This window comes from Pyrgilauda ruficollis, unplaced genomic scaffold, assembly GCF_017590135.1.
Source record: "Pyrgilauda ruficollis isolate IOZ18807 unplaced genomic scaffold, ASM1759013v1 scaffold43, whole genome shotgun sequence".
Lineage (NCBI taxonomy): Eukaryota > Metazoa > Chordata > Aves > Passeriformes > Passeridae > Pyrgilauda > Pyrgilauda ruficollis.
Window position 1 is genome coordinate 3,785,366 of NW_024525823.1, and position 27,410 is coordinate 3,812,775.

The 27,410-nt window shown below is 36.1% G+C and overlaps 1 protein-coding gene across 1 annotated transcript in view; it reads right to left on the reverse strand.

Annotated features, from left to right (window-relative positions):
• The window catches only part of ASCC3 (activating signal cointegrator 1 complex subunit 3), a 250,236-nt gene that overhangs the window by 7,195 nt on the left and 215,631 nt on the right, over nt 1-27,410 (reverse strand). Inside the window, exons 37-39 of the mRNA XM_041478050.1 lie at nt 16,990-17,214; nt 4,555-4,706; nt 3,893-4,043 (exon numbers count right to left, since the gene is read on the reverse strand). Of these exons, the coding sequence (XP_041333984.1) occupies nt 3,893-4,043; nt 4,555-4,706; nt 16,990-17,214 (528 nt within the window). The remainder of the gene's footprint in view (nt 1-3,892; nt 4,044-4,554; nt 4,707-16,989; nt 17,215-27,410) is intronic.

The window sequence follows — 27,410 nt, forward strand, 5'->3', positions numbered from 1 at the left end:
GAGAAAACTGGTTTCAGCTACAAACTAATCTCTCTCTCTCTCTCTCTCTCTCTCTCTCTCTCTCTCTCCCCTCTTCTGCGTATTGCATGAACAGCTGTGTCTGTTCAGTGCAGAAGGTGGGGAGGGCCAGCTGTGAATGCTCAGGAACCACAGGGTAAAAGCAGGGGAAAACAGATGAATTGCACCAATGTTCTTAGTGGTGTCTTAGCTAGGAAACAACAGGAATATTGTAACAGAAACTAAAAATATAGGACTTTAAGGAATTAATACATCTCTCTTTTTCCCAACTCTGAAAGAAAATGGGGAAAAAAAGACAGCGCTTTGAAGAAGGTGAAAAAAATACCACTGACATTCTTAACTAAGTTGTTGTTGCTAGGATTTCAATACATATAATACACAAGACTGCTAAACCCACTTCCAGAAGATCACACAGAATGATAACTTGAGTAGTAACATCTCAACTGGAAAATGATTTTACATTCAATGTAAAGGTTTTTAAGAAGAAACTTAGGGTAGGAACTCTATAGACCCACTGTGTCTCTGTATGTATAAGCAGGATATTTCTGCTGAGATCAGGAGAGGCACTCTGACATAAACCAACCTGGCAATCACCACTTTGGTTGTACTTTAGATATCATTTATATCAAAAGTACATAAAAGCTTGAACGCTTTTATGTGTCTCAAAGGACAAGACTTGTTACAAATACGTTAGAACAATGTTTAATTTCAGCAGAGATCACAATTTATTAATTCCTTTAGTGGCATTACCTGTTAGCTTCACCATAGTCTGGTGAAGATTATGATTTGGTCTGGTTTATGGAATACAATCCCAAAATAATATATTTGTCAAAGGCTGTCATGTCATCATACAGTTTTCATAACACAAACAAACCAAAGTAACTCTGAGTAACTTTCCAATTAGATAAGAAAGTAGATTTAATATGTCATCCTATGATGGCTAGTGACAGTTGTATTTGATGATCTTAAGGATCTTTTCCAACCTAAAGGATTCTACGATTCCTTGATTTATCAAGTCTTGTGCATTTGAAAATTATCGGCAAAGTTAGAACTGCTTGATCATTGAGACAGTATGCACAGCAGACTGCCTTTTTATCATGCATGCAATGTGGGGAAAATGAAGAAATGCTTTTCCCACTAAGGAAAAAAGTCAAGGAGTAGCAGCCGAAAATGAAAAAAAGATTATAGGAACACAGATACTTCCAGAGTAAAAGCAGATTATACTAAAGTAGAGATGGCATTTATTTCTTTTCAATTGTGAAGTTTCTTTTTTCTCTTTCAAAAACATCAATATCAACTCAATATTTTAAAAGGTGATTAATGCCTAAGTGACTTAGAAACTGAAAGAGATTTGTTAAAGAAATATGATTCACAATGAATCACTGAAACATAGAGCTTTGACCAAAGAGTGGGGTTAGTCTAAATAGTTTGAATTTAGGTTGTCGGCTTTTAAAGCTCCCCTGACTTTCAGTGAGGTTTGGAATTATAATACCAAACTCTTAAACTCAGGCTCCCATGTGGCTTAGGTTCTTTTTGACAATTTTAATGGGTTTTTTTGCTGTATAGGAAGACACAAGCACATATCACCTCCTTTTAAATATATCAACATATCCAATATATACATGCACATATATACTATACATATACATTTATCTACCAAGCCCATAGATTCAATTATAATAAAATCAAAAATTCTTCACAAACCTTTGGGAACATCATTAGTATTTTTGCCAATAATCTGTCTCCCCAGGACCTAGCCTAATATTCCAAATCCATGAGCAGCTTCAAGAGCTGCTATTTAAAAATTAATTACCAATCTGCTTAAAAGGCATTTTCTTCTTTCCAAATGTAAAACTTCTTCCTTTTCCCATCTGCCTGAAATTTATGTAAAGCTTAAGCTGTTTTTAGCAATGTCTTGCTAGTAATCCTCAGCTTTAAGATATGGGTTCAATATAATTTGAGTGAGGAGTAAAAGGTTTTTTAGGAAAAGAATGGTTTTGGCAATTTAGTGTCATATTTACCACTTTATTTGGCCCTGGTCATGTTTGGTGCCAGAAGGCTAAGCTTAAACTCTGTAGTCTGATATTCTTTCTTTATAGAAAACATAGAATACAGATCCTGAAGAATTTTTCTCTTGGTTGGCCCCCTGTCAGTGACCACTGAAAGACTTTACATATGAAGACACTCAACAGGCAGTCTCAATATGAATTTTAATTCTGTGCAAGGTATTACAATAGTTTTTCACTTTTTTTTTTTTTTCCTGAAAAAAATACTGCAAGGAATATAGCATATTGGTATAAAGCTTTCACATTTGTAATGCCCTGCACAACACAGTCATGGCTTCGCTGTACCCAATACAGCCATTCCCAGCTCATCATGGTGGAAATGAAAGTTTCTCCTCACATGATGGCAAGACGTTATGTTTTTCCCTCTTATATGCATCTGTATTTACAAACATAGATATATAGAGGCACAGAGTCATTCACAGTGTGAACGTACACACCACATACACGCAAGCTATTTTTGAAGAAACTGCTAAGACATTTCAATACCAGCCAAACATATTTATCTGAGGATTAATCTTCATCTATTGAATCAGACGAGAACACTGCCATGCATACAATTATTTAATTAGCAGCCAAATCCTCTGCCAGTCAGCAGCCGTTCCAGGCATACTGATGGGGCAGTAGATGCAAATCTCACAGTAGTACTGCTTTTTCTCATTACTACTGCAATTAGCACTTAAATTGATGCTTTAAACATACTAATTTCTGGAATAATTCAGGATTTGTATGTTACCTGGGATCGCCTCACTGCAGAGACGACACCAGATTGCTACGCAAATTGAAGCACTTTTGAGCCAAATAACCATCATCATATCAGACAGAGCCAATTTGCATTTGCTTTTAAAGATAACAGAATGGCAATTTATGCAAATAAATTAAGTAAGTTTACTTCTGAGTTCTCCCTGAACTAATTATAACAATGTTCTAATTTTTTATCACATCTGAAAGTTGGACTGAAATCAATGTGTATTATGTTAGAAATCTGTTGTTAAAGGAAGCCTTTTTTTGATGTCAATACATTTTATTAATTCAAAATTTTGATGTTAATTTGGTTACAAATGCAGATGTCTGTTACAGATATTTAAGTACTTTTCTTCTTGTTTGCGTATCAGTAAAAGGTTTAACTGAAGCTGAACAATCAAACTGTCCTTTTAAACATTCAAATAAAAAACATTTGAAGTATAGCTTTTGATGTTTTCATCTTTCCTACATTTGTTTGAAATCAATAGGCTTAGAATGTGATGACTGCTATGGAATATAGCTATCCTTTGCTGCAAATGCCTTGAAAACGAGGCTTTAGCAGCTCAACATTTTGGAACAGTATTTTTTTCCCTCCCTTGTGAAGTATGAAATTTTCATCTTCTTTTTCTGTTTCAAACAGAAAATGAGTGCTGGATCTTTTACTAAGAGTATTCTCAGAAAAAATGGTGTTTGACAGACCACTTCAGAAACCAGCTATGATGACATTTGCAATGCATGTATTCCTAGTGCAGAGCTATGAAAAGGTGAATAACACTCAGCATATTGAATGACCTAGAGAAGCATCTTTAGAGCAGAAAGATGTGGTAATATCAGCCATAAACCAGAGTCTGTTACTCTTAGCGGGGAATAAGTGAGAATAATATTAAGAAAACAGGCAGAGAAGAACTTCTGTAAAGGCAGCAGTACCTTGAACTTAGAGCAATGAATGTGTTGCGCTTTTATACAGAACGTCACATGGTATTTACTGAAGGAGAGAGAGTATTTCTTTGCCCAACTACTCTTCCTTTCCAATCACAACAATAATGGTCACAGATAGAAAGTGTTACCTGTGAAATGTGTGCTGCTGGCAACTCACTGTCCACAATGGAAGCAAAAACATTCTCTTTTCCTTCGCAGGCAGCCATTAGTTCGGGAAGACACTCGATAGGTCCTTGGTAACCTCCATGTACACTCTTCCTTTGGCCTTGGCTCCACTTCCTGATACAGACAGCAAAACATATGCCCAGGGAGGGAAAGCAAACATTTGTATTCAGCTGTTTTGGTGGTAAAACTCAATACTGCGTTCTGTTTTCAAAGGGCGGTCATTTATTTTTGGTTAGCATTAATTACTGCATCATCTAAGCATCTATAGAGCCTTGCATTATCTATGATGTTAAGATGGATACTAATGTAGTTTTATAATGGATTAAAATAAAGAGATAATTAACATACAGAGTTAGATTTGTTAGGACTTGGAACCCTTCCAGTGGTCTCCTGTTAATTTGTCTGGAATCACAGTTCTCAAAATAATCTGTGGGGGTTAATTAATCAATGAATATTGAAAACAGACACAGAAAATCCATTTGGGAAAGCATCACTGTGAAAGACAGAGTTCTGCTTCTGATTCGTTAACGAAGATTCTCGGGCACAACAATGCCATTCAAACACAATCAGCAGCGGGAAGTGGAAATAAATTGGAAATCTGCTAATGCTTAAAAGAATTACATACCGAAAAAGGTAAAGATGCTGGAGCTCTATATTTGGCAAAGTAAGCAGGGATGAGTCATGTATCCATCTACCCTGAACCACCATCTGCACCAGGTTGGTTATGTTCAGAGCAGTCACCAGCCAGCCATGATGCGCTGCAACATCCAGCATTGCCTAAGCAAAGGAGACACATAATAAAAAAAACCCTGCAAATATAATTGCATACCTGGTTCATACAAGGAACAACATGTGATTAATGTTTAACATACAGTGATTTCTAGGCCTTAACATAAAAATTTACTTCAACCTCTGTTGATGGCAGTTAGGTACCTTTGGAATTAACCCTGAAAAAAGATAAACTAAATCCTCTATCATGGTCATCCGTTCTTACTCTTGAAAAGGTAATTTACATAATGGTTTTGGGGGTGGGAACTGAAGGTAGACTCTTTTCCTTACAAATAACTGTTCTGTGACACAACTCATCTCAGAATGAGGGGAAAAAATCCCAACATTTACTGTGAAAGAAAAGGTTACAATTAATGGCAGTATTTATTTATATTTTGACATGACAGTATTCTCAGAATTACATAACTATTCAAAAATCCTTGAACTAATTATGAACACCACCAATATCCTTACATTTGTTCAAAAATTAATACTAATGTCATTTACCAGTAGCAATTATTATTTCCATTTGAACTAAGTACTTAAAAAAACCCCTGGAATTGGACCAGATAAAACCACTAAAATTTAGCGTATTAGAGGTTTTGCTCAACACCGACACATAAGTTGAAATCTTGAAGAAAGCTTACAAAATAGCTTATATTTTACCTATGGTGAGTAAAAGCAATCTGAAACAAAATGCACTGCAAATAGTTGACTGTCTTGAGAATGTGGGATATTTGGCTGTCTCTCCCTTGGCATCTCTATCTTGATCCTCAAAAGCTTCCCCAAAGTACACAGAAAACACAAACAAATAAAACCCCCCCAATGCAGCTATACATCAGATTTCCAAGTGTTAAAAATCATTCTGCCTTCCATGCCTCATGAGTTTCTGTTCCATTTCTACTTCCCATGTTTTGACAGTACAAATAAGAGGTATACTGTTTACTAACAGTAAAGATCTAAAGATCTAAAGCTAATTCAGTATGGATTTTGCACTTCAAATGGCCCTATGGACATGAAAAAAATGGTTCTGCTTGCTTTTTTTCTTGACTGGACTTACAGTCTGTTTGGTTAGTCTGAAAGTGAATTTAAGAGCCCTTCCAAGGTAAAAAGGACTAAATATGAATTTCTGGTTTCAACTTTTTTAAATAGTAATTGCAGCTATTTAGATATATAGCATACTTTCCACCCCATCTATAGTACATTGAAAGAATTATTATGATTTATGAAAGCATTTCAGCTGGTGAAAAAATTAATGTTATAATGTATTAGTTGTCTTGCTTATTTTATTTTTCAATAACATTATGATCACAATAAAGTGTGGGTCCTCATCTTAAAGCACTCTAATTCATATTGGAGGTGAAAGTTATATATTTAACAGTAGTTCACCATAGAGGGAATTTAATGCTTGATTAAAATACCAGAAAATATTTTTTTAAAGAAAGCAAGGAACACTGATATACTGAATCTAGTGTACTGAACAGTTTCAACAGCTTTCTAAATACCATCTTGGTGTTAGGAGGGTTGTACTTTGATTTTAGGACTAGGCTTTAGATGTTTCCATGGGTTTTTCTTATAAACACAAATGATATTGTTTGATACTTAGGCAGCAGATACCTGCACCATTTAAACTTATTTTCCAGCCACTAGTGTAATGAGGAGAAGCTGTCTGTGTAAGTCTTTACATTTAATCAAATGTTTTACAGACAAACAAAAGGCAGCATTTACTTAAGGCAAACTAAACAGTGAAATCTTCTTTAAACAAAGGAGTTGTTTACACACGCAGAGCTATTTCAATTAAATTACACTGATTCTGGAGAAATACTGACTTTAAAGACACAAGTTAGTTTCGCTCCTGGCCGAGTCACACAGTTTATTTTAGCAGTTTACAATGCAATTTCAACACGTTTTTTTTTCCAGATCAGGGTGATAAGATCAGCGACACTTAGAAAAATATTTGAAGTGCTACCCTGTATTACCCAAATGTTGTCTTATTTCTCATGACTTGTGGATAAAGGGTCTTTCAGCCAATAAAGATCCAGATTTAATATTTAATTTTCTGGAGGAAGAGTCATAGCATCCTGAAACTCTCTAACATTCCTAATGACCCTAAAACCAGTACCTCACAACACAATCTTAGTGGTTTCCATTTTCTGTCTTTTCACTTGGCTTGCCAAAGTGATTTCCATGTAGGATTGTTTTCACCAAATAGAAAATAAAATTATGTTAGAAATCACATTTGAAAGGAGAAGCTTTGTGGCCTGCAGATTTTTATGTTGGTTCACATGTCATTTACTTGCAAAAGGAGGGAGTTGTTCTGAGCATCAGACTGGAGTCAGTCTTTGAAACTTACAAGGTGAGTTGCTCTTTACCTGATTTCACATTTTAAGGTATATTGAAGACCATCCATACAGTGCAGTCCATGTTTCTGAGCAGTCTGTGTTGCTGAGACAGTCTGGTATCTGCCTCCTGTTCTCCACTACCTGATTCTTGTTCTTTTCTGCTATTCTGACAGCCTGAGACATCATGTTCCCCAGTGATGATACTGCTGTACGTATGTGAAGAATAACGGGTGCACAAATATCCTGTATTTTCCACAGTAAGTTGTATTTTTAGTCAGCACGAAGCAGCGGTATTTCATAGAATGCTTCTGGAGATGCACACATAACACTGTTTACATTGTTTTGGTGTGGGTTTTTTTTTTTTTTTTTAAATCTATCCCTCTTCCCTCTTTTAAACAGAGGTTTGAAAAGGGGAAAAGAAGAGTGAAGATGTAAGAGAAAGATAAATCTAAAACAAGCTATACTTTGAAATTAACTGGAGGATCCTTTCACATAGAAAATCTCCTAGAAATTGATGGAGGCCTACAGACAGATATCCCGTAGGGAGTAAGGAAAGCCTGTGTGTGTGAGACTCTGTGTTCCACATTGTTATAATGAATCCACACGGCAAATCCTCTTTTCCTCCTTATTTTCTGCTTCTTTACCCATAGAATTTATTCACAGCATCTCTATCTGTATGTGAAATCCAAGACAGGGACATTGTGAAAAAGTCAGAACAATAGTAAAGTTGGCTTGTTTCATCTGCTGCCTTGGAAACCTCCACACATTTTGTTTTCCTCTAAGTGTAAAACATGGAGATGCTTGATACTTAAATGGTTACTGAAATTCCTATAAATACTCAAGGTAACAAACTGAGTTATTCCCCTACCACCAAACATAAATATAAGCAACTAAACAAAGAATATAATGCAAACCACAAAATTTTAAAGTATTTAATATTTATATTATTTGATGAATAATGTATCTAGTCCCTCTGGTCTATCTAGTTGCTACCTGTTTAGCTTGTTATTTTAAGTCAAAACCAGTATAGTTTTATAGAAACTTATGGCTTTTTAAGCTCTTATTTTGCAAAACAGTAAATAAATTCTAAATATCTTAGAGTGGGTAAGATTGGAACAGATTAAGAGTATTATTCTAAATTGGGAAATGGCACAAACTGGTTACCTGCCTTTCTAGCCTTAAGAATTTAAAGCAACACAGGATAATTTCATCACAGAGAGGAATTTAAAAGAAGAAGACAGTGAGTGCAACAAGTGAAACAGGAAACACTAAAGATGCTTTAACGACAGAAAAAAACACCCATGTATTTTTTGGTAAACCAACTAATTAAATAATAAAAAACCAAACCAAAACAAAAAGCACTCCTCTAAGCCCACCACTTTTTAACCTGAAGTAGAATAACTGGGGTAAATAAATGGAATCAAGGGAATTATTGGTTGTTATAATAGAAAATATGTTTACCATCCTCTTATTTGGGGCTCCTTCTGAGCTTAGGAGAGTTAAAACCAGATGCCTATATTGAGACGGGTTTTCATGAAAGATTCAGGCAATAGTTCTTAAGCCTTCCCAATGTCATAGTTGAACAGTTACAAAGTAATATTAGCAATTAGTGACACCTCCTTTACATTTTGTCTGTTACTATCAAAACCAGCTTGGCTTGCGCTAATGTGGGAAGCAATGACCTATTAACCATGGCTGGACCAGCACAAAAATGACAGTGATCAGCAACTCACTGATGTAGATGTTGTCAGGTATGGCAAAAACTTTCATTCTGATGGTATTCAGAATTAAGTGTCAAATGTTTAGATCAAAATCTTGCTATTGCTGTCATCATTCCACAAGTTCATTAAGACAAAATCATCAGCATCTATGATCAGGTTTTCATCTTCTGTTTTTCAGGAGCAGCAGCTGCTTATCCTTAGGTATGGAATGATTTAAACTGATCAAACTGTATCTTTCTGGTCTGACATGAAGCTGAAATTTAACAGTCTGTCTCTTTCTAGCCAAAGTTATTACCGATGCTTGGAATTTAAATGATGTTTATAACTCCCTAGTTTGAGGGGAAGCAAAGATGGAGGTAGGATGTGGAAGAGGTGAGTGTGTCACTCTCCCTGACAGCAAAACACTGCGTTTCTCTGGTGTTACTAAGCATTCCCTATATATGCTCAAAATAAATTGGAACACTAAATTGTTCCATAATGAACATACTCCTCCAGTCACCCCCACTCATTTAGGAGATTTTTCAGGCTACTAAAATATCCTGATTGCTAAATTCTTTCTTCTAGAGACTTTTTAAACAAAGTTTTTATAAAAACTCTTTTTGGTATTACTTTCACATCCTTCATTTGAAAGTCAGATACTCTGGATCACTCTTGTACGACTGGGTAGGTGGCAGGGGACCAGACTAAAACTAGCAGAATTTCTGATCTATCCAAATGACTTAAATAGCTTTTTCCTTTAAGATAAGCTATTGAAGTGTTAAAAGTGATACAGCTTACATCTCATTAACAGAGCCTGCATACTGCTTAGAATAATTTCTTCTTTTTGAAGTCACCTGTCCTATAACTCAGAACATACTAAGCATTTTGACTTAAATCCTGTAAACATAAATGTTAATATTTTGTGGATAAATTATATTTAAGGGAAGTGTCAACGAAGCTATGATGATAACTGCTCTGGATACAGAGGCAAGCTAAAGAAATGTAAGAAATTCCATTCCAGTTGAGAATTACACCTGTGACTACTCAGCTAGAAGCTGAGTGCCTACAGCGATGCCATTGGTGGCAATGACTCCGTGGATAGGGACTAAAACTTCAGGTGTACTCAGAATGAGTTACATGGCTCAAATTTATCTACTCTTGAAAGATTAATCTTATTTTTTGTATCAGAGCTTCACAGACTACGATACTTTTTTTAGTGCTTTTATTAATGAATTTAAAGTTTAGTCTAGGACTAAATTTCAGTTATATGTAGGAGTTTAAATCCACAGGTCTATAAAAATTGTTAGAATTGTGCCTACTTAAAGCTGTTTAAGACTACAGAATTTATGTGACAAATATTTATAGATAATAGACAAAAGGGTATGCATTTTACCTATTTTTCTAAAAACTATGAATTCAGAAAAATAATAATTTTTTTTTTTGCTTTAAATGTAGGAAGCCTTCCAATACATAAGATTATATTATGATCCATGTGTGACTTGATATTCTGCTAATAGAAGTAAAATATTTTTCAGATGTTAAAGCATGCCATGTACTTTAAGTTTCATGTTTTTATATAAATCATGACTATGATGCTTCAATTACATAGCTCAGAAACAGCAACTGACTTGAAAAGTTGGAATTTATTTGAAGAAGTATTACAGAGAGTTTAAGGTCAGTACCTTTGGTACGTTATATATCAGTAAAACAGGTATCTACAGAACCTTTGAAATTCAGAGGTCTAGTTCAAAATTACTTTTTAGAAATGTTTTAATCTTGGGAGGGGGAGGAGTTCTTTCAGATCAATTAAATCACCCTTGCACAGCTGCGTGGTTTCAGCCTACAGAACATCCCCCCTGTACTTCATCAGAGATATAGTGAATAAGTTGTAATTAATCCTATTCAGGAGGCACTCCTTTTATACTGCCCTCTGTATCCTACTTCTCTTCACATCTTTTTTTACAAGCATATTCAGTCTCCTCTTCCATATGCTCTGCTACCCCCTATGAGAGACTAATTCTTCATTCTCCATCATCATAAAGGTCTCACTGATGTATGCAAATTACAGCCTTCCTAGCTGCTTTGTAAGATTCCTATCCCTGTATTCATCCTTTAGCTTCCACAGTAACATTATTAGTATTTGCAAAACTGGAGAAAGGACAAACCATTTACTGTCTACATTTAGTGTAGTGCAACCCTTGGGTTCTCACTGATTTCTTTTAATAGTATTACAGAAATAAAAGCAGCTACAGAGTGGGATACCAGCAATGTAAACTTGGTAGGGCATAACCCCACACTCAGAACTCATTGAGTCCCAATAGCCAATTTATTTTCAAATTGCTAATTAATAAATTATAATAATAATTTATTATTATAATAAATATTTATATTTATATTATATTATTATAATAAATATAAATATTTATTATTATAATAAACGAAATAATAAATTTTCTACTATACCAGTGAACCATAAAAAGAAAAAATGTTTTTGATAAGAATCACTTTGTAATAAATCCCAATTTTCTAACATAAACAATGTCTTAAAGCCAGCATTTGTTTCAAATATTACACAAATCTACCAAAACCATGAAAGATACACAGCATCTTTCTCATAATAAATCTGTTCTCTTTACAGTTTAGAGTTAGTTTCAAAGTAGGTATGTAGTATTTTGCCAATAATCAAAATTTTTTGAGTGTATTCACAAGAATCCTTTTCAACAGCAACAGTTATTCCCAGTAACTTTCTCCTGAACTTTTAGCCCCTTAAGGTTAGCATTCAGGAAGCTCAGCTGCTGTCTAACAAACTTAATTAATCAAAAAGTCATTTCCGAGCTGTAACTATGAGTAAAAGTGCTTCAAGTGTGCTAGCAAGCCTACAAGTTAATCAAAATGCTAATGCAGTACAAATTAAAGTTGTGATTAACATTTCACAGTAGCTGCTTAAGTGAATTGATCACACAAATGGGTTAAGCATTACTCATTTCCTCCAGCCCCAACTGGGAAAAGGTTTGTCATGGGTGGGGGAGGGATTATGCACAAGCAGCACCAAATCATCATTAAACCGTCACCAAGGTGCTTCCATACACCACATCACTGATTATCCACAGCAAGCAAAACTCCAGCACCACAAAGGTAACCCTCCCTTCTCCCACATATCTACCTACACAACACAAGCAGGAAGCATTTCCAGCCCAACATGTCCAGATACATTCCTTGCAAAGTGATCCATTTATGTTTAGTATCTATAAGTGAGCGTTGCCACACAGTATAAGCACGGCAAGATTTTTTGATTATTCTATTATTTCCACACTCCTAATGTGCAATAATAGCCATAAAGCCATAAAAGCAGCTGGTATTTAAGTAAAATTGCAAACATTGTGCTATCACTGGAATATCACTGCATACACAAAGAATACGTGTAGCAGCTGAAGAGATGTGGTCTCTGCTCTTCACTTGTTTCTGAGTAATCTTCGGCATTCTCAAGTTAATTTGATTCTCTTCCCTTCGTTCAGTAAAGCTGCCCATTTATTTATAGTTGCCAATGCAACCGTTACACAAAAGCTCTTTCCCTGGACACTTCTGGACAAATCTTACTTACACAACTGTAAAATAGGCTTTTCCTGTAACTCCCACCACCTTCCAGCAAGCAGCTGGCACACCTGCACGACCAACAAGCAATACACGAGCCCAAACCACTCTTAGGACCTTTAAAAACTTCTCCACTTCTTCATAAGCAGAAAAACAAAAGATCCAAGGGACATGGCTCTCCAAATCAATAGTTTTAGTGGCTGTTATGAACTGAGGAGGTTTAGGGATGATAAGAAGTGCAGAGCCAAAGGACATTCTCTTTCTTCAAGTCCCGAAAGGGCAACATGAGCTCCTCTGCCTTTGCATGGCCAGAAATACTTTTGTGTTCTACTGCTTCTTCTGAGGAGCCACCACCACCCACCCAGCACAGCTGCAGTTTAGTACAGTAAGTGTTTCATACATAAGCCAGCTCTTAGCTGAATTGGGCAGCATATTTGTGCAATATTTGACAACTCTGAACCATACCACAAAGATGATTCTCATAAGAACTATAGCAAAAGTTGCAGTTTAAATGACCAGAAACAACTTTAACTGGTTTAGAATGGCTAAAGCAGTATTATACACATCACTATCTAGCTAAGGAAGCATAGTGCTTAACACAGAGAGTATTTTTCTTTCCTGCCAAAATTAGATTCTTTAGACAAGTAACATGATGGGGCAAGACAGGGCATTAGTGACAGCGTTACAAGGTCCTTGTTACAGGGATAGGCATGTTTGCCATGCAGAGTAGTCTTTCTTCTGCAGTTTGGAATCTGTTTTCATGTCCACCTTCTCTCACTGCCCAGCTACCCTACTGAGATGTGTTTAACACATCCATAGGTAAACACTTCTCAAAGGTTAGGGCTGAGCTCCATGGCAGTTCTACTCCTGGCAATTTTAAAATATTTTATCAACGATTATAGCACAAGTGGAGGCTTGTGGCCAATTCCAACGCAAAGCCAACAACTGTCACATTATTTCTGAGAAGAGACTGCCCTGCTGAATCTGAGAGTGACAGTATTACTGCCTCAATTATCCATTTCAATTAATGCAAATATAGGCAATAGTCTTGGAACAGCAGAATAAGAACTGATCGCTGAATACACAGTCACAAAATATAAGGATTGTCAAAGAAATCAAAAAAAGAGATTAGATTTAGTTTCATGTATTCTTAAATAAGATAGGGAAAAAAGGTGGAGTATAGTCTTTACAATAATAATTATATTTTATAAAAATGTTAGAAAAATATTTTCATTAGAATTTTTATTATTTAATGTTCATTCTCCTGAAAGAAATGGAGAAATGTTTGATTTTGAGAAGCTACTGGAGTGTTCAGCACCACCTTAATGACACCTCTAGCTTTTCTCAGTAAAAATAACAAAGAGTGCTAGGCTTGAAGAGAATATATTGTCTATTGTAACTGTACTAATGGTATCTGAGGCAAATAAAAATTAAATGAGTTGGCCAAGGTCACACAGGTAGTTGAGGCAGTTTTTTTGAGCCATGGGAACCTCCTGTGCTTTATCTGTGAGAGCCTGTCACTGATAACAAACTAGATTTTAACCTGAGGTTTTCAGTGTAGTGCAGGGGCATTCCTTCAGCCTAGTCAATGCCTCAGTGGCCATTCATTACAGAGATGGGAGTGGGAGCAGATAGGCATTCACATTCCAGAAGGTTATATACTGCTATTCCCCATATTTCTGCAGTAAAAGGAAGAGCTTCTGCATTTCATTCTAGGTATATAAATACTAAATTTTATCTTGCTATAACGAATTCCACCTATATCTAACAAATGCTAACCACAGGAAAACTGTAACAGAATCTATTTCTTCCTTTCTTTTATGCTAAAAACTACATTCCCCTATTAAGCCAGTACTGTAACTCCTCAAATTCTGTTAAATGCTAATGACTTTAATATTTCATTGAAAGTATAAACAAGAGAATTCTAATGTAGAGCCAAAACTTTAAAGACATCCAAGGATAAATGATTTAAGAGTTGTTGCATAATTTTTCGTTAAAGTATAGTGGAATCTTACCTGGAATCCAGCAGCTACATTTACCTATGTAATGCTGTTAACCTGGTTTTCTGCTGGACCAATAACAATACTCAGCCTGAAGTCACTAACAATGAAAAAACCCAGAAGATGTTGGAGGAGTGCAAAGGAGAATGAAACACGTGGGATAGGAAAGGAGTCATGTGAGGGAAAGCTGATTCAGATGATGGACACCACAGAAGATTGGAGAAGTTTAATAGTCCGTGATGGAAAGAGGCTTGCTTACCTATCATGGCTAGGGATGGCAAATCTGCACTGCAGGGGACCTGGGATAAAGGCCTGCCGCATAACCACCTACAAAAGCTCTTTGAAAGACCTTTCTTTCTTGTAACAGAAAAGCAATACTGATATGGAAAGTCTGTTATTCATGTACCCACCAGCATAAAGAACAGTTTATGTTCAGGTCACAATCTGAAGTTTAGCTATACAACCTCAACACTAAAATAATTTGTAAGTAAATAAATTCAACGTTACTAAAAAACCAATTCCCGCCTCACTGCTGTGTTTAACGTTTGATGATGAGCGAGCGTGTGTGTTCACACACACAGAGAACAACACCCACTGAATCTGTTCATCAGTGGATCCTTCCATGCTTCAGCTCCTTTTCTCATAACTAACATTTTTTTTCTACCTCTGCTGACCCAGAGTTCATCAGCAGGTCAGTGCTAAGGAAAAAGGTAACAACCAGTATTGAGAGTGTAACTCTGTCTATTGCTTAGATTCTGGGAACTTTAACCTCCCTTTGGAAAGCGTGACTAATAAGATGGAACCAATAATCTCCCAAGAGATGTAAACCATGTGCCAACTTTAAAATACAAAAGTGCTTGCATGTTTTTCTTGGTTTTTTTTTTTTTTTTTTTTTTTTTTTTTTTTTTTTTTTAAGATGACTGTATATATAACATGATATAATAGTTAACTGAAGGTTGGAGTGCCAAGGCATAATATGGAATGGCATTTTTCTGAACTCTACTTCAGTTTAAAGGAACTGTTGAATATTTTGGATTTTTTTTTCTAAGTGACTATTGTTTCTGAAATACATACAATAGAGTAGCAGGATTAAGAAAATACATTTCTTAGCAAAACAGAACAAAATAATTACTGAAAATAGTATTTAATTAAAATTTTCCCCAAATATGTAATTAACTCCCTAATGCTTACTCCACAAACATCTAAATGAACTTTAAGTATGTGATTTCTTTGAAACAAAGGTGAATTTTCTCACCTGAGCAAGTGATGTTTTTCTTTGTTAGTAAATGAATATATGGCATAGCTGTTTCTACACTTCCAGCATCATGATTTTTTTGATTTGAAATAGACTAGCATCCAAGCACTGCTGGTTACCAAGATAAGGACTATGTAGCAGTAATGTCTGTGGTGTTATTTCTTACATTCCCTAATTTCAGTTTTGCTTCATTTGATATTAGTATTTTAAGCTTATTTTTATTAGTGTAAGTTTGAGCCTTATCCAAATTGCTGGACTGAACTGCACACAGTATTTTCTCTGTGTAGAACACTGATTAATAGTTTCTCATCAAGCAGTTTTACAAACTTGACACCATGACGTTTGCAGTTACCATATCACCAACAAGATTCAAACAAGAGCAAAGCTTCTGTCTGATAGTTGATAAACAGATCACTGAGGATATTAAAATTTGAGCAAACAAAAACTGTAGGAAGAAAGAAGTACTGGCTCTATTTTACAGATAGTGAACTCAGAAACATAAAACCAGCAGTTTGTTGAAGGCTGCCTGATCTTCAAGAACCTGTGAATGAGTCCTTGTGCAGTTCTGCTAAAGAGAAGAATTCTTCCCACGAGACTCAGAGGGTCAGCTGTTTCCTGTGACAGCTAGAGCTCACCTTTCCTGCTCTAACTGCAACTGAGCTTTTCAGATATGGCAGCACTCTATCCCAAACTCCAATTGCTGCTTTAAAATTCTTTTGAGGTGGCAGCTGTGCATATGATTGCTTGTTATTGCTTGTATTGCAGTACTCTCCATGGCTTTCTGTGGGCTGCAACTACAGTACAACTGTAAAAACTCACAAGTCTTGAGGGTGAGTTTAAAACCTGTGTTTAAAAACGTGCTCTTTGACTCTGTGATCATTGGGACATAAAACATGTGTCTTTACACTAGCTAGAGGAGCTTAGGGAAAACCTCTGCGTCTCACCCTGAATCAGATTTCAAAACACATTATATTTGTGCTTGGCAGTGACTATAGTCTTTTGGCTGTGAGAAAAGTAGAAGTTCCCGGGGGAGACAGGTTCTTGGATATCAGCATACCAATCCGCAGGGACCATAGTCATGCCAGAATGATTCCCATACAACACTCTACAATACAGAGATAAAAAGCTGTTGCAAAGAAAGCAGAGGTCATTATATGGCAGTAGATGCCTACAGTCAGAGCATGATTGTCTTTTACTCTAAGGTTGTTTACTTCCAGCTCTGTAAAGTGGGAACCATTATGGGCATCCAGTTCCTCCCTAAACAAGGTGTTATAATATCGTGTGGTATCAGCTCTCCACAAGATTGCAATAAATCTTCAGATTCTTCTATATTCAAAATATGGCAACACTCTAACAATAAACAGTAAAGCAACAAGAGTTATATACTGAAATGCATCACGATACCTGGCATATTCTGATTGCTTGGTCCAGCACCGTCTTTGTATCGGTTGCATAATCCGGACAAGGCAGCATGGCGTGACTGAAGTGGGCTTGCAGCAAGAGGTGTGTTTTTGTGTGTGAACTGTCAAATGAATGGGGATTGACTTCAATTGGAAGGTGTTTGGCCAGTTCACTGTTCATCTGATCTTCATTATGTCTCACAGGCAGATCTGTGTACTCGTCAGCATTCTTAAAAAAAAAAAAAAAATCATTGTAATTAACTTCAGAATAACTATTACTGCTTACTGAGGCATTCAAACTATATGCATTTAATTTACTACAGCTAGATTTCAACACAAAAATAGCAGCATTTTAATATTTAGAAAGTGTAGTTATTTATCAAAATCACACATGGGAAAACAATAACTAACATAATATTTTCAAATATTGACACACTTACAGATTTCAAACATTTTTCCTTCCACATAGCTGATACTAACATTAGAGAAGAAGAAAGAAGAAAATAAATGCTATTAAATAAATATATTCATTGGATGCATTCAGTAGTAGAAGATGACCCACAGGCATCCTACCTCATTGGATCACAAAAAAAAGAAGTCAAAACCTCATATTTTCAATTTTCAGGTTTTGAGTTTTTCTCTTGGTATTCAAAACCCAGTAGCTTTGGAATAGCTCTTATACACTTCTTTTCAAATATTTTTCAATATTTTGAGCAGTGTCTAAGCAACTGATGATGAGCGATCAAAACAAAGTGCAAAATTTTAAGCAGGTGGTGAAAACGTTCTCTGTGTCCCAGGGTGGTACTAATGCTATTCCTTCCAAAAGGAAAGTGTAAGAACTTTCTCACTGTTGCAAAAAGGAGCTGCCCACCAACATGTAATCTAAATGCCGTAATAAGTAGCAACATCATAGTGGCTGAGAGGAGCAAGTACAACTGTTTGGTATCCCAGGCAGAGATGCCTATTCTCCTGTCAGGAAATCCATTGTCTTTGAAAAAAAGTTTAACAGAAACATCCTAAGAATGATAATTTAGGCTAAAGAATCAGTTTTGTGACTTAATTGGCAATTTTTCCCTTCACAAAATCCTCTTGTGTATGTACGTGTGTACATATATTTTGGAGTGAGAACTATCTTTCTGAATTATAAAACTTGCAAGTGAGGCAAGAGTTTTATAATATGTGATGTCTTTTCCATCTGTAATTTAAGAGAGCGTATTTCTTTTGTCATAAAATAAAAAGTCATTCGGGGAGCCTGAAGGGCAATGTCTTTGAAACTACAGGCTTAGCAGAGACCATTAATTTAAAGTGTTCAGGGTTTTATATTCCTCTTAAACTATAGATTCAATATTTTGCACTTTAGTCTTCAATTTCATCAGACTTCCTGCAAATCCATATTAATGAAATATTCACAACAGTAACCAGTGAACAGTGAGATAAAGAAAAATGGCAATTTTAGAACACCTAATTGAACTACCTAATTGACTTACAAAGAACCATATCCCCTCATTAATATCCTAAGACACAGAACCTTTTCTGACAATTCTTAAAAGCAGTTAGATAGCTGGTTTTTACTCCTTGACAACTGACAGCACAAAATTTTCTAATTTTTTTTTTTAATGGTGCAAGGAAACTATGTCTAAACTGTGATGTCCATGTAAAAGGAATGGTAACCATTAGACAATTTAAGGTTTGGAAAGAAAATCAGAATGTCATTAACTTATTTCATATCTCAACTGCAGATTAGAAGTGAAGACTGAATAAAGACAACTGCTGCTTAATCCTGGATGTCTCTGCTAGATCTCTTGTGAAAACTGTGGTCATTTATTCTCTGAACCTAAGGTCACAATCTTTTTAAGCCCTATAGAAGGCTGCATGTTTGCTTCACTCTTTATTTAACTGGCTTCTCCTTCAAAGATATTTTAAAGAATATTTACCAAGGAGATTTTTTTACTTAGTTTTGCTTTGCAGTTTAAAGTAGCAGAAAGAAGGAGGATCAGCTAAGTCAGCCCAGACCAACTGGTACCCCTGAAAATGCATTTTCCTTAATTCTTCCCCAGCACATGTTTTATTTACATCCAAAACACTCCTCTTATTTTAAACAACTTGCCTACTTAATTTCCTGTTTGTGATCATTGACTGTAAGTAAGTGAGGTTCATTTTCTTATCTGCATCATGTAGGTAATTAAAGGAAATTGAGAATGGGTAGTGAAGCTTTTATACAACTGAGAATGAAGCTGAATGGAGGGCACCGAGGTCAGCAGAGTCCATTATATTTTTATGTGAGAGGCCGGTGTGTCTGCCCTGTCCTTGTTTGCTTAGTGTAGGCTGGACAGACTACTAACTGCAAATCTGTTTCTCTGATTTGCCCAGCTGTCCTTGAATAAAGACATCTTCCATTGCAAAATGTTAAATGACAGTGATTGACAACTTTGTGATGAACTCTGCTTGTAACCCCCTGCTACTGTTTTCAGGTTGCATAAGAAAAGACAGAATAAAGAAACATCCTTTGTAATCACCTCAAATGGGCCCTGCTGTTCACTCAATATTTTTTCATTTTAGTTTTCCTTTTCATGGCAAATCTCAATCTGTTCTGTAAAAGCTGTAGCTTCAACTATTCCGCACAATATATAATATATATTGTTTAAGTACATCATATCTGAGCACTGTTCTTACTTCTATGGGTGAGGAAACAGATCAAACTACTTATCAATCATTAATCTTCATTCTAAAGTCAAGAAACTTAATACAAGCTTCATAGTTAAACCACAAAGCGCTTCTGTGCATTTTTCACTTTCCTCTCCCCTTAAATCAGAGCTGTTGCAGGCCATGTACAATAATAGGTTTACAAGCACCTACACAGTTAAGCACAACTTTGTGTGTACCAGGAGATAACCAGGAATTTTAGCTACAGGTTCTGCAACTGTGTATTTGGTAGTCATGTCACATCTCTCTCTCCTACATTTCTGTGATGGACTTTCCCAATAATGTCTCCTTTTGGGCATTAGAGACTGCTGCATCAGTTCAAGGGTGTAGGAGTCATCTCAGACTTACATTTCAACCTGCATGCGACACAGGGCGCTCGTATAGGAGACAGTAACTCACACTGCCGGTGAGAAATGTCACACACAGACCTGCATAATCTCAACAGTTACATTTTACAAGGCCAAAGAGCTATTCCGGTAATTGAATTCTGTTTCCTGCATAACAGCAGCCACAGAATCATCTTAAAGTCCTGTCTACAGGACATCATGCTCCAAATGTGCAGCTTACCATCACCCTTTATTTGGACTGTTAGAATAGCCCTAAAAGGAAACAACTCATACTATTTTAAAAGATATCTTTTGCAGTTTTGTGGTACTATCAGGCATTTGAGGAGCCAGACCAAACTAAAATTTAAATAAGGTATCCAACATGGTGAGTACTGTGCCCCGCAGAATCCACAGGGTTAAACCCCCCCCCCCCCCCGCCCAGATTTTCTTTCTACCCACAAGAAGTAGAAGTTCAGCTGAAATTACTGATTTATAATGAGAGCTGAGCTATAAACTTATCCCACATTTACACCTACAATATTTTAAATCTCGAGTAAGTACATCTTGCCACTTTGTCTGCAGGAGAGGATACTTGTGGACCACAGACAGAAATGGAATCAAGGTGAACTACTAAAGCAAACTTGAATATTTTAAGTGAAGCTCAGTCATGGGAACAGTAAAACTTATAAAGTTAATGAGTTCTAGACTTTAAAGAGCAGTTGATTAATTTGTAACAATGACGGTCTAAACCAAACCAAAAATAGTTTCTCACATTCCAGAGTTGAACCAGCAGACTTGTCTTCAGCAATGTTATTGAAACTGCCTTAGAATCGACTGTCTGTATGTTCCTTTCCTTTATATAGATACTGTGAACCCAATCAGTATATTGGGTTCTCACCAGATTTTCAGCTTTAATAAACTTTCAACATATTTTGCTCTCTTTCAATTTTCTGATGTCAAAAGAAATAAGACAAAAGAATTCTTAGAACATTTTGCTAGTTTAAGTATAAAAAATACTGCAGCAGAGTAGTACTAAAATTAAATACTAACATAAAAAAGAGAAAAGACGAGGATAATTTTTAGCTAGTTCAGCAATGCCATTCTTTTTACCTGAAACTTGATTTAAATTACATAAAGTTCTGTAATAGTGTAAGTACATGCTGAAGTACTGCAAAAATGATACATTTGTGAATAGTATTAATAAGCTACAATAAATAAATGTGGGTGGTTTTTTACAGCTGTTCTGCAATTAACACTAATAATGCATTATGAATTTTTGTTCTCTGCTACCAGAAGTACAACGGTATGCCAATATCCAACTTATTTTTCCAAGTGAAAACAGCATATTTTGATCTTTGGAAAACTGGATAGGTGAATACAAGCTCAACAGTAATATTATTCTATAATTTGCTCTTGTCTTTTGATCCATTGTACAAAGTGATGCAGAGTACTCTACTGCAGCATCCAGACCTGCCACATTGTGCCACACTGTATAGGAAGATGCTGGAATACAAAATTTGAAGCAACCTGTACTTATCCTCATTTAGGTGATACCTACTCACCCCTAATATAGGATAGAGAAAAGAAGCATGGTCAAAATAAAGAAATAACAAGGACTGATAGTTTGTGAACAGCTAGGTAACATCTGACTTATATCAGATTCAAAAATTCTAAATTTTTCTTTGAGGATACTTGAGCTTCTGTACTTAAATCCACTTATATATACATACACATATGTATCTCCACTCACATGCTGACAGAAATCTCATTTAATCCTGTTACCTATATCATAAGGAAAATTTTAAAAATGGGTTAACTAAAGCTCTCAAGCTAGTCTTCCTTTGCCTATGATTCTCCCAAGAGAAAAAGACCATATTACGTGACAAAGGAATGGCACAAGTGTATACGGTGAACATTCTTTAAATTAACCAATATATCGATAATATATTTTATTGTCACATTTTGGAGTGTGAGTTTGATTTATAACGAAAGACATTACATTTACACAGATGTATCTTGAGAGGCAGCTAGAAGATAATCAAGCTTACATTTATATTCGGAAAATGAATAAAGGTGAGGAAACATGAGCTTTAAAAAAGAGGGAAAAAAACTAAAAAAAAAAACGCAAAAAAACCAGACCTAACTTATAAGTGGTTTTTCAGCTCATACAAAAATGTAATGTAGATTCAGAAACAGAATCGGAGAAGTACTTGCTAGAATTACTGCTCTGAAAAGTTTATCTTTGTAAGTGATTCCATTATAAACTCCTATTTTAAGGAATTTATTGGTAGCCTCTAAATGTATATGTTTTGGCCTCGGTTTTATGGGACATAATTTAAACTTCCAAATGCTCGTGTGTTTTTTTTTACTCTTAGATATAAAAGGTCTGTGACAATATTCCAGTTAAAAGACACTTACAACCATGTGTTACAAGTTATAAGTTTTAAGAACGAACACGACATGTGTTTTCAAAATTCAAATAATAGACTAAAAGGGAAAAAAAATTCATTTCTGCCAGTTCACTCTGTTTTATGCATGTAAAAATAAACTTTTAAGACAAACTTTTCAGAAGAAATGCTCCAGATTTTCAGGGCAGGCTGGCAGCCTCTGCTAAACCACAGAGCAGGCTGAGGCTTTGTAGAGATCTTAAAAATTGGCGAATATGGTTCAAAAGAAGACAACAACACTTTTCAGGCAAGATTAAAATATATTTGCTACACGATACTGTCACTCATCACAGACACCATGTTTACAAATAAACTCCTTGTCTTCATATACTGTACAACATCTCCCCATCTACTAAACATGTATGTGGCAGAGCCATCAAACTGCATCCAGCATTTCAGAGCCAACCCTGCAGGGCAGCTCCTTCCCCTTGGGGCCTTCCCATGCCTCCCCTTCCAGCGCTGCTGGCTGTCAGGGAGCAAAGGCAGAATGCAGAGCCCTGTGCCAGCCCTGAGCCGCAGGGCACAGAGGAGTCAGAGGCACAGCCAGCTCCCTGGCTGTGGGAAAGGGGGTCCCCTCTTGGGCACTGGGGGCCCTCTCTGTCCTGACCCTCCCCTCCAACTCAGGTTATAGGGAAATGCTCCAGTCACTTCTTTAACACCCCATCAGACCACTCTTCCCCCTCTGGAAAAGGAGGGAAACAGATGCATATGGTGGAGAGCATTGTCCAAGGAAAAATACCTGTTCAGTATCTTCTAAAATAAATAGAAACTTTTAAATTTTTTTATTCAATTAGTGTTTAATGCACTTTTAGAGATAATAGATATATATTATATATAAAAAAAAAAAGGTATGAATTCAAAGTGTAACATTAACCCAATTAACTGGGGAAGAGCAAAACAGTGAGGCTGGGCTACTCTGGGCTCTGTCTCTAGATTTAAGACTCAACAGAACAAACACTGGAAATTTCCAGTTGGACACGAGAAGTTGAAGAGAGAAAGTTGTAAAACCCATCAACATGCAATTATGCAAATCTGTTATGTTTTAGACATTAATTTGTAACTATCGTTCATGATTTAATGGGCCCATTTCGACCAGGAGACCCACAAACATATTTTGTAGGAACATACAAGTTAGAATTTCTTACAATTCTTAGTTCTCATTAGTGATTAGAGATATTAATTATGAATTAATATATTATTGTTAATATGCAATATATGAATTGTATTCTCATACTTTAAATAGACAAGTGCTTGATTTTTGCTTTTAAATAGCTGCATATGATAAACACCACAAATTTTACAATTACAGACATCATAAAAAGCACAACCTAGGGCAATGAAACAGTTGAGTGATCACTTAAAAACACCCTAAAGGGTTTAGATTTCACAAGTTCACCTCTTACTTAAAACATCCAAACTACAAACTACTGATGACATTCCTGATGACCAGGGGTCAGGAGTCTGAAAGACCTTTGCCACTGCTCACAGAGCAATAGGAGGTCAGCAATATTAGCTACCAGTAGCAGAGAGTGACCTGGCAGATCTGGGAACTTCTAAACTACAAAGTTAAATTACAGACCTCTGCCTCAGCATGGAGTTGATAAAAGAATATGCAAGCATGCTGGCATAGAGGAAGGGGAGGATTATTATAAAGTAACAATGATTTGACATGGGAAAGAATTTCTTAGGACTTCTGTACTAATTTGAATGTTGATTTTCCTTTTTTTTCTGCCCTCTAGCTTCCTAAACATATTAGAGAAGCTGAGTTTCAGTGTAGGGGAAGACACAGTAATAGATAATACAATCACTGTAATTTTCTTACTAATGTTAAAAAACATCCTCATAGAACCATTCTATTTCAGGAAATTTTCCTATTTAAGTTACATACTTTACTAAAACATTACAACAAGGAAAGAATTCATGGTTTTAAGTCCTACCTCTCACATTCCTTATTTCAAAAAGGTTATGGTCACAGTCATAATTCAGTCCTACTTTTTCTGGCCAGTCCTAATAAAACCAGTTCTAAAAATACATTTTTCCTGAATGTATAGGTACTTTTATAGTATTAAGCCTGTACAACTTTCATAGATGTGGCTTTAGTTTACTCTTAGGTTTTTACATTAAATTATTGCTTATAAGTATTCCTGTAACACTTGCACAGTTTACGAAAAAGTAAATGCGTAAGAAGACTAAATTAGGACAAAAATAAGAGCAAACATCTGGTACTGAATACACATTATTCACCTAGAATAAGATACTTTGACCACAGCAAATAAATATAAATGGAATGGTACAAATTCCATTTATAAAGTGAATTTTCATAATGTGAGAGAATTACTACATTTTATTGCTGTAAATGGTATATTAGAGTTTTTGCCTCTCCAAAATGCCTGATTTTTCTGATTATTTCTCATGAGAATGCTTCAAACCTGCACATTTTGAATGTGTTATCATGCTCCATTTTTTTAATCTTATAACCTAGATGGGGCAGTGACCCACTGCTTACTTTCCCTGTAATGTCAAGTCATATTATAGGAAAGATTTAAAATTGTCTGGTTTTGGCTGTACTGAAATGAATTGTATTGCACTACTACAGAATAGCTTTTCAGTGCATGAACTCAGTAATCTGCTAACAGGAAACTGGGAAAATCTCTCTGAGTATACATTCAAAAGTCTTATTGTCACTAGAACTCAACTTCAGATCCATTTGGATGTCTGTCCGCATTTTGAAATTGAGCTTGGCTGTATCAGCTGGCCCAACTGCTGACTGAGATGATGATAGCAATAAAAACTGGAATAGCAAATCCTGGCACACAGCTTTCCCTGGGAAAGCGATCAGTCACTTTCCATCTTTGGCTTTGATCCTCCATTGGGATCCTTCAGTGCAGAGCCCAGACCGAGGGAAGAAGTTAACAGATCTCTGCATTAAGTTAATTTCACTCCGCATGGAGACAGGAGTAAGCGCTGCTAATTCTTTATGTGAAATGGGGCCCCTACGTACTGTATATGTTAATGGCAAGCTGTAAAAGCTCTGTGTGCTGAAAACCAGATTTCAAATCTGCTGACCTGTGGCAGGTCCCCTAGTGGGGAGCCACAAACGCACACTGCTGCATTTTTGTACTGGATTAAATTCCGGATCTAGACTACTATGTGACCAGAGACAAAAGGGAATAGAAAGTTCACAGGCGTGAATACCTGTCATCATGTGGTGAAATGAGTAGCAGCCTGTGTTCAAGAGAGGCTCAAGCCCAGAATAACAGAAGAACAATACAAACTGGCAGAAATATATGAGAAACTTGGAAGGTGCCTACATGCGCAATGTCTTTTCAGCAAGCCAATGCTACTGGTCTCACTCTGAGCACTTTTAAATGAAAATAGTTTAATGTAATAATAAAAACCCACAACTCTAAGAGGAAATGACAGCTGTTGCAAGTAAATTTCAATAAGGGTAGTTCCCTGCTGATAAAAACTGGCACATCTCCATTCATTTCAGTGTAACTGTGTGAATTAACATTGCCTGAAAATCTAACCCAATGTTTTGAACAACTCAAGAGCTACAAGGAAATACATAGACGGAAAACACTGGTAATTAAAAGGGTGAGAAAGAAGGGTAATTACTGAGGAAACAAAAAAGTCATTAAAGGAAAAATGTGTGAAGTCTATTATACAAATAGACAACTTGTGAGTGTTTTGGGATGGTTGATTTGAGTTCTATCAACATTTCTGTTACAAATGACAACAGGTCTGATACCAAGAATAACATGGGAAAAATGCCCTTGTACCACAGTGAACCTTAACAGGACATGCCATTACCAAAATAGGATGCACCATGCATTACTAAGGCAAATCTAATCCTTTTTCGATGGCAAGTGGTAATTTTTCTTGGTGATTGTCACTGCACACAAATTTGTGAAAACACTGTAAACTCGGGGTTCCTACACAGACATGCACCATGTCTTGCCTACGTGTAAATAAAGGCAGTCATCTAAAATACACGGTGAGATCTGTATATGAAAAAAAAGTGGAATGATAACTGATGATAAAGAGAGTTGAAGATATTTTGCCACTGGCATAAAGTTTTAAGAACTTCTTTTAAAAGACAAAGAAACAGAGATTTTCAGGACCAGATGTCTAGGAAGATCCCATTTGGATTTGAGCTACTTAAATTTGCAATCATGTATTTATACATCTAACAGAGCTTCTGTTTCCCCTAGAATCTGAAAATTAACTAGCTTTGTAGCATCTTTCTTGATCTGCCACCCGTGCCCTGAGGATTAGAGACTCCACCTGAGCTTGTTTTACAAGCATAACAGAAAAAATTAATCTCTGCTGGCAGCGATCCCACTGGGATACTGATGAATAATGATATCCCTCTCTTGCTGCCCTCTCAGTCCACTAGAAAAGCCACTCTAACCCAGCAACGTGGAAACCGCTGAAACCATTCCAGCTGTGGATTAGCAGGCAGTCAAGCATCCATCTGTTCTGTGTGAATCAAGGGAAAGCAAACATGCATTCTTATAGCTAAAGAAGTATTAAAAATTAGCATCTTATATGACTGCATATAGTAAATATGAAGACAATCACATACAAAAGAAAAAAATAATCTATTATCTACACATCATGTTGTTTATAATTGCTTGTTGCCTTAAGCAAATGATAAATCAGTTGAAATTAATCTCCTTAACCTTCAAGATACTGTGCATTCAATGACTTAATATGTTTAAGATAAAATTTCCTAATACTGTATGCATTGGTTGTACCCAAAAATCTTTTGTTGAGAGACATGCATGCACCCATTTCATAAGCAAGCATGGTGACATCCTGCCCAGAGGAATATTTAAGAGGCCTGTTGTGAGAGGAATTTTAGCTGTTTTCTCACCCCATAAGGTGAGAGGAATAGACTTGAGATATTTCCTCTTTCTGAAAACAAGTAGTTCGAGTAATCTCTG